Source organism: Leishmania donovani, chromosome 7, assembly GCF_000227135.1.
Source record: "Leishmania donovani BPK282A1 complete genome, chromosome 7".
NCBI lineage: Eukaryota > Euglenozoa > Kinetoplastea > Trypanosomatida > Trypanosomatidae > Leishmania > Leishmania donovani.
Window position 1 is genome coordinate 577,763 of NC_018234.1, and position 7,895 is coordinate 585,657.

Below are 7,895 nucleotides of genomic sequence, written 5' to 3' on the forward strand. Positions count from 1 at the left end.
CGACCCGCGAGGCGGGGGCTTGCGAGCAGGTAGCGTGTGAGGCCCAGGCCCTGCTCAGGTAACTGAGTCGGCGCGGTGCTGCAACTCGCGTGTGTGTGCGGCCGCTTCGCACGACGCGGATGGTGGGGGGCCCGTGACGGGCTCTTGTGGTGGAGCGGCGCTCCGCTCATGCTGTAGGGCAGCGCGTGGATGCGGTAAGGAGGAGAACACCGACTTGATGCTGATTGCCATTTGCATAGTCGCGTACAGGGATGCGCAGTCAAGGAATAAGAAGTAGAGGACGGCGGGCGCCCAGCGTTCATCGCGGAAGAGGTGCACGCGGGGAAATCGAAGAGATGCGCACGTGCGCTTATAGCAGAAACCTGACAAAGGTGCACGAGCCGCAGTGACATAGCGCATCACCTTGCTTCCACATCCGTCACCGTGTCGGTGGGTGCTGGGAGAGGCGGGTCGGGTAGCCTGTAAACGGCTCGTACATCCGCCTCTCTTTAACCCCTGCGTTCGGTTGTGACTACTCGTGCATGTTTCCTGTCGGCTTGCCGTTTGCTTTTGCCTGCTCCGTGTGCTTTCCCGCTGTCTCAGTTGCCTCCCGCGGTTCTCTTCCCACTGTTTCTAATCCCCACCCTCCCCAACGGTGGTGGTGGTGGACGCACAGCTTGCTCTCTTCTCCGCCTTCACACCGGCACGCAAACGTACGTGGAAGAGGATCGCGCTTACCCACCCGCATCTCTCTCTTCTACTTCTTTCCTTCGTATCTCTCACGTGCGTAGGCAGTCGCGCGCGCTCTCTGTGCCGCACCGACATTCATCTAGACAAGCGCACCTTTTCCACTCACCCGTACGTGTCTAGCTTATACACGGCGCCCAAGTACGGCACCAAGGAACATCGGCCCACATCGACTGTGTCTTGTCGTTCGGTCGCCGATCGCGGCAGCAGCAGGCACCAACGCAGATGGTTGAGGCGTGCTTCCTGTGCTTGGACTCCACGGAGTACATGCGCAATGGGGATCAGTACCCCACTCGCATGATGGCGGAGCAGGACGCGGCCTGCCTGCTGGCGAACGCGAAGCTGCAAGCGAACGCTGAAAACACGCTTGGCTTCCTCACGACAGGCGGAAATGCGTGTACGGTGTACGAAACCCTCACAAACAATGTGGACGCTATCATGACCTCGATCGGCAGCATCCCCGTCAACGGAAAGCGCTGCAACTTCAGCTCTGGTCTGCAAATCGCGTCGTTGGCTCTCAGTCACCGCACCAACTCCCGCGCTGAAAAGCGCATTGTCGCCTTCGTTGGAAGCCCGATCGGGGAGACGGCAGCGGAGCTGGAGGCGCTGGCGAAAAAGCTGCGCAAAGACGACGTGGCGGTCGACGTGGTGGCGTTCGGCGTGGAGTCGAACGTGGAGCTGCTGCAGGCCTTTGTGAAGAAGGTATCCAAGAAGGAGAACTCGCGTTTCCTGGCGGTGGCCGCGCGCGAGAACCTGACAGACAAACTGATGAGCAACGCCATTCTCCTTGGCGAGGACCTTCCCGAGGGGGCCGAGGGCGGTGGCGCCAACATGAGCGGCTTTGGCGTGGACCCCAACATGGATCCGGAGCTAGCCATGGCTCTCCGCCTCTCCATGGAGGACGAGATGCAGCGCCAGGCGGCTGCGGCCGCTGCTGCGGCCTCATCTGCAGCCCCCGAAAGCGCACCGGCTTCTGGCAGCGCTGCCACTCCTGCTGCTCCGGCAGCCCCAGCAGCGGCGCCGGTGGTGGACGAGGATGAGCTGAGCTACGAGAACATGTCGGAGGAGGAGATGATGCGCCGGGCCATCGCGCTCTCACTGCAGGATTCCGCGCAGGGCGCTTCAGACACGACGTCCCCGCCATCGGCGCCGCAGCCTGCCACTACCTCGGAAACGTGCAGGAATGAGGAGGAGAACGAGGACGACTTTGCGAAAGGCGTCGAGGACGCCTTGGAGAAGGAGGATGAGGAGAACAGCTCGTGAAGGAGAAACAACGGGGCTGCCTTCTCTCTATCTTGCCCTCTTCTCGCCATCCTTCATGCGTGCGCTTTTGCATGACGGGCTGTATTCTCGTTTCCTATTCGGTGTGCTCTGTGGACGTGGTCGATGGATCAGAGCGCACATCGAAAGTCGTGAGCGGAAAAGGGTGTGTGGTGTTGCTGATGTTGCAAGAGAAAGAAGGAAGGTTCGCGTGTACGCCTTCGCTTGGCTATGTGTATGAGTCTGCGTATTTTCCTCCCGGTGTGGGCCGTCACTTCAGCGATGGTTGCGCGTCAGTGTCAAGAGCGAAGCCTGCGATTGTTGGATGCGGCTTAGTGACAACAGAACATCAAACAAAGACGCAGTGCTGACGGCGTGTGCGGTCAGCCCCACATACCCTTCACTACTACGCCGCTATGCGCAAACGTGGGGGCACCGTGCGTGAAAGCGCGTGGAAAAAGACGCTGGCCGGCGACCCAGACGTGCCAATGATCCCGCATCGTATTTGCCTTGTGGAAGTAGACGGGGATGATGGCGACGTGGCGATCACGATGCCCTTCATGCGCGCATCGGGTGGCTCCCATAAACTTCCCACTTTTCTCTTTTTGTATTCACTTGCCTGCCCTGTCCTTTGCGATGAGCGCCGCTGCCCCTTCTCCTCCTCGCCCCATCCCCACACAGCCACACAGACAACTCTGTCGCTGCGCATCTACCCTGCGCACACGCACTTCAACAAGCCCTCTTTCTCTCTCTGTGCGTGCGTAGCGTCGCTGTCACGTCTAGCGATGAGCACAGCTGGCGCGGAACGTTTCGCCTAGAGAACATCCGGCCAGGGAGGACCGCGGGTGTTGCCTGCGATGTACAACCCCACCCCCTGCCGGGGCAGAACACCGACAGCAGACTCGAACACGCAGGGACTAAGGGACAACCCCGCCACACTGCGGCGCACGCGTAGTGTGGGTGTGCGAGCGAAAGGCGAGTAGTTGCGCATCTCGTTTCTCCTCTTCGACCTCCTTCCCCTTCTGTCGCACCGCTGCCCAGCGAGATCAGCACCCACCCCGCTGATAAAGCCATTGCGTGGCGTGGTGAGAGATGGAAGGGGAGGGTCTGCCGCCGGAGAGTCGATCCGTTACTTCTTGACGTTGGCGCCACGCATATGCCCATTTCCCTGTCTTTCTTCAATGCGTTTTCCGCCACACTTCAGTCACGCGATGATGATGAGGAGCACCTCCGTGCGCGGTGCCACAATGTTCAGTGGCCCCACCCTGTGTGGCTAAGCCAGGGCGATGCACCGCTACTTGTGCCCAGCGGTTAGACCCTGGACGGCGTGGCGTCGGAGCGACCTGCGACAGTGAACACGCCCGTGCCATCCATGCGATAGGCCGCGTGCCAGCGCGACTCGGACGCATGTCACCCTCGGCCTTCGCACCGCCTACTGGTGCGGGGAGAGCCCGCGTGTCACACCCCGAGGGGGTTGGGGGGTGGGGAATGCGCCAGGGGTGGCGACCCGCGAGGCGGGGGCTTGCGAGCAGGTAGCGTGTGAGGCCCAGGCCCTGCTCAGGTGACTGAGTCGGCGCGGTGCTGCAACTCGCGTGTGTGTGCGGCCGCTTCGCACGACGCGGATGGTGGGGGGCCCGTGACGGGCTCTTGTGGTGGAGCGGCGCTCCGCTCATGCTGTAGGGCAGCGCAGATACGTGTGGAAATCAAACATGACTCTCCCTCTCCTTCGCGCTGCTGAGGTCTTTTTTGCCTCTTGTAGGGGCTCTCAGCTGTTTCACAGGCCGGCCTCCGGCCACGACATGCGGGCACATGCATGCGCCTATCGGGTATGACGGCTCCCTGTGCCTCCCTCTGCTGTCGGGGAGGATGCGAACTAGTTTGACTTCCTTGTCTTTCCGCACAAATCATGTCCCGCTCGAGTGCCCCCCCCCCCCCCGATCCTGTACGTCGTCGGGTGAGGCGTGAAGGACGAGAGATTCGGGGTTTCACACTGCACCTCCGCAGAAGCTATCAGAGAGAGGAAAAGCAATACCGGAAAGCGCGGAAGGCAGAGGCCTGCGCCCTCTACCTGGCTACATCCAGCGCGTCTGCGTGTGCTTGTGTGTGATGATGGCCCACAGGAAGTCAGAGCACGGGACGGGACACCTCAAGCCAGTAATCGTCTTCTCCTCATTCCACCTCTCTGTTCTCACACCTGCAGGGGTGGGAAGTATTCATAAGCACATCCAACATACAGGTGCACGCCGCCACCCATGAGCGCCTCGCTCCACGTCCTCTTAATCGGTACGGACGCCTTTCACGTGGAGGGCGCGCTGCAGGGCACGGCGCTGCACATGCACCGCGCCTGGAACGCGTCGTACCGGTTTTCCTGCACCTCGGCGCTGAGCGTGGACAAAGCGGACAAGCGGCTTCTGCTGGTGTGCCACATTATCGTGCTGTGCAGGGGATGCCGATCGCCGGCGAGCAAGTCGAGTTACAGTGATCGAGCGGTTCTGGCGCTGCCGGATGCGACGGCCAGCTGTGTGGAGGAGTTGAGGGACAGTTCTTTCTTCTATGGCACGTGCGCCCTGGAGGAGCTCAAGGCGAAGGTGCTGACGATCGGCCTCGCCCCGCCGCATGTCATCTTCGATGCCGTGCATGGTTGCTTCACGCCGGTTGGCAAGGCCGCGTTCGAGCGTGCTTTTTGGCTCTTCGACCGCGACGCGGACGGACTGCTGCGGCTGCCGGAGCTTGTTGGGTGGCGCAAGCAGGTGGAGCCAGCCGCCTACAGCGCGGAGGAGGACGTAGGTCTCTTCTTGTCCGAGTGGGGCGGCGCCGTCGCGGCGGAGAAGCTGGCGGATCAGGCTCAGTTTCTGGCCCTCCACATGGAGTGGCTGCAGAAGGGCTACACGCTCGAGGCGTGGGCCACGCTGCACGCCACTGGCATCCACCCCGACGGGCTGCCTTACTCGTGGTACGACCTGCACTCTATCCGTGTGGATCGGGGAACAAACACGTACCTGTCCTCCCACGCAATCCAGTTCTTCACCAATGTTTATAAGCTGAAGCGGTTTGCCGACACGGCGGACATATGGTGCATCACGCCGGGTTGTCCGTGGGACTCTGTGGAGGGGTTCCTAAAGGCGCATATGCCAATGACCAAGTTCGTGGAGTACTGGAAGTACATGGCACTGATGCGGCGCGACGAGGTGATTCGCTACGCACGGTACTGGGGATACAAGGGTGAGATTAGCTACCTCTTCACGCGCCGTGCTGCCCGTGCATACCGGCTCCCTGGCGAAACCGTACCGAACACGATTCACGTACTTGTGGCCGGGTCGGAAAACTGCGGTCGGCGGAGTCTCATGAATGCCTTGACAAACAGCGGCTCGGAGGGCTTTCAAAACTCGGAGCATACAACGGGCACGTATGTACGCACCACCACCTTCTTTGCCACGAAAGGCCGCGAGCAGGTGGAGGAAGCGCAGACGCTAGTGTACTCGACGGCGTCGGCCGAGGCATGCGCGCAGCTGCTGTCCGACTTGGAGTTGTCCAAGACCATAGATGTTGTTCTACTGTGCTACGACGGCACCGACATTGATGACAGCGGGGCGTACGCGATGTCGCTATTTGAGCAGGTCAGCGCCAGCGACGCATGCGAGCGGCTGCCGTTCGTCGTGGTCATGACGAAGGCGGATGCTGCGCAGCCCGTGGCCGGCGACAAAGACACAAAGGCGGGGCAGCGTCTAAAAGATTTCTGTCTTGCCCATCAGTTGCTGTGGCCGCCGGTCATTACCAGCAGCGAGCAGCCAGATCAGAGCGAGGCCGCGTCACTGAACGAGTACATGTACGCCGTAGCCTCGGACCCGGCGCTGGCGGTCGGCCAGCCTCCCCTCACGTACGTGCGCATTCTTCGCCGAGCGACGTTTGTCGCCATCATCGCCGTCGCGGCTGCTCGGATTGGACAGACCCTCGTGAACGTGCTGCGGCGACAGCGGCGTTAGCCTTCTTCGAGTGTAGGAGGATAGACGGAAACAGTGCCGCGCGGCGCCGACCCCCCCCCCCCGATAGGCGAAAGTGCACACGTGAGTGGTGTGTCTCCGAATGCTGCGTGGCGAACATTTATGTTGGATCAAAAAAACAATCGACGCTGGTGCTGTTTTTTTTTTTGGTGCGATAGCGTCGCTTGCAGCTGCCACGTTAAGTGCCATCGCGCTTCTCTTGTTCGCCGTCCTCTTCTCATCTCTGTGTGGATTATTAGACGCGTGGCCTTGCTTGAATGCGATGACGCACAAATTCTCTAAGAGGACAGCGCAGTACTTCTCTCGCCCCGCTTTGGCCCCCTATAGCCTGCGCACGCGGATCAGCAGGTTGGTAGCGGCGGAGGAGGGGGGGGTGCTGGATAGCCCTTGAGAGGCGTTGACGATAGGCGCAGACTTGAATTGGGGTCGTCTCTGACGCCTCTTCAATCTTTGCTGGAAGCTGTGGTGTCTCTGCTGCGCGCTTCTTCCGACGTGGCACGCCTCTTCTCATTTTCTGTTCATCTCCTCTCTCTATGCCCCATCTGCTGCGCTCACGGGTGTACACCAGAATCACACGCACCCACTCACATTTCTGCACCCCGTATAGTGAGCAACCAACAGCCAGGCACTTCCGTTGACAGCCTCTCCCAGCATCTCCCCATCTCTCTGCCCAGCGTCATATTCCCCCTACTGCTCGAGTGCTACGCCGTCACTTGCACACGCACGCTTTTCCACGCACGCGAGCGGTACAACTTGCGTGTTCGCAATCACACGCACCCATCCACCCATCATCGACCACTGCTGAGCGGCTGCACCAGCAAGCAGTAGGCATGCCCGCGCCTATCCGAGCCACCTTTGCCGCCGGCTGCTACTGGGGAACTGAGCACTTCTTCGTGCGGAATTTCAAGGATAGCATTGTGTCGCACCAGGTCGGCTTCATGGGCGGCGTGGAGGGGAAGGCAGTAACCTACTCTGAAGTCACGAAGGGCACCACGGGCCACGCAGAGGTCTTGGACTTAATGTACGACCCCGAGAAGGTGTCGTACAAGGATCTGCTCTCCTTCTTCTTCCGCATGCACAATTCCACGACGCTGAACCGGCAGGCGGGCGACATCGGTACCAACTACCGCAGTGCCATCTTCTACCACAACGAAGAGCAAAAGAAGGAGGCGGAGGCCTATATCGCCAAGCTGAACGGTGCCGACGAGAAGCTTCACTCCTCCTTTAGCAAAGCCTTTGGCGGAGCCCCCTGCATCACCAGCCTGGAGAAGGCTGGTACGTTTTACCCAGCGCATGAGGGACACCAGAACTACCTCGAGAAGCACCCGAATGGCTACTGCTCGCACCGCTTGTACTTTTAGGCTCCCTCGGTTGTCTGCACATGCGCATGTGTGTGTTGCAAGCGGACCGCTGCAGTCACCTCCCTGTTCTCCGCAGAGGGCAGCGGCTGAGCACCGTCTGTCTAGTAACGGAGCGTGCCGCGGATACGGGAGACGCTTGTGCAGCATACTCCTATTACGACTCCTATTGCTCATCACAACCATCACTGCCACGCTTGCTTCGCTAGTTTTCTGTTTTCTTCTTTCATATTGGCCGCTTTCTTCCCTCTCAGTGCAGCCCTCACTGTATTGCCAGCGCGTGTGCCAGACACGTCGGGGCATGGGGCACAGGGCGTTTCTCGTCTCTCTACGCGTCTGCCTCCGCCTTGCTTCATCTTGCCGTTTCTTTGGTTTCTAATGCAACGCTCCGCTGCTCGTTTGCCCGCATGATAAAAAGAGGGGGAGAGGGGATGCGCACCTCTGAGTATGACATCGCAGGGTCCAGCCCCCCATCGCCCTGTGTGGAGACGCCAAGCAGTCGCCCCCCTCCCCCTATTCCTGCCCATGCCGAGCCACTTGTGGGTGGTAG

At 60.5% G+C, this 7,895-nt stretch overlaps 3 protein-coding genes across 3 annotated transcripts; all 3 read left to right on the forward strand.

Moving 5' to 3' along the window:
- Positions 1–951: 951 nt before the first annotated feature.
- Positions 952–1,989, forward strand: LDBPK_071300 (proteasome regulatory non-ATP-ase subunit, putative; the record flags this gene model as incomplete). Its single annotated transcript, XM_003858513.1, has 1 exon — positions 952–1,989. One exon carries the CDS (start codon positions 952–954, stop codon positions 1,987–1,989), a length of 1,038 nt encoding a protein of 345 aa, XP_003858561.1.
- A 2,249-nt stretch (positions 1,990–4,238) lies between these two features.
- On the forward strand, positions 4,239–5,969 carry LDBPK_071310 (hypothetical protein, conserved; the record flags this gene model as incomplete). The annotated part of the gene is made up of 1 exon (XM_003858514.1): positions 4,239–5,969. The coding sequence occupies one exon, from the start codon at positions 4,239–4,241 to the stop codon at positions 5,967–5,969; it is 1,731 nt and encodes a 576-aa protein (XP_003858562.1).
- Positions 5,970–6,817: 848 nt separating this feature from the next.
- On the forward strand, positions 6,818–7,348 carry LDBPK_071320 (peptide methionine sulfoxide reductase-like; the record flags this gene model as incomplete). The annotated part of the gene is made up of 1 exon (XM_003858515.1): positions 6,818–7,348. One exon carries the CDS (start codon positions 6,818–6,820, stop codon positions 7,346–7,348), a length of 531 nt encoding a protein of 176 aa, XP_003858563.1.
- Between the last annotated feature and the right edge of the window lie 547 nt (positions 7,349–7,895).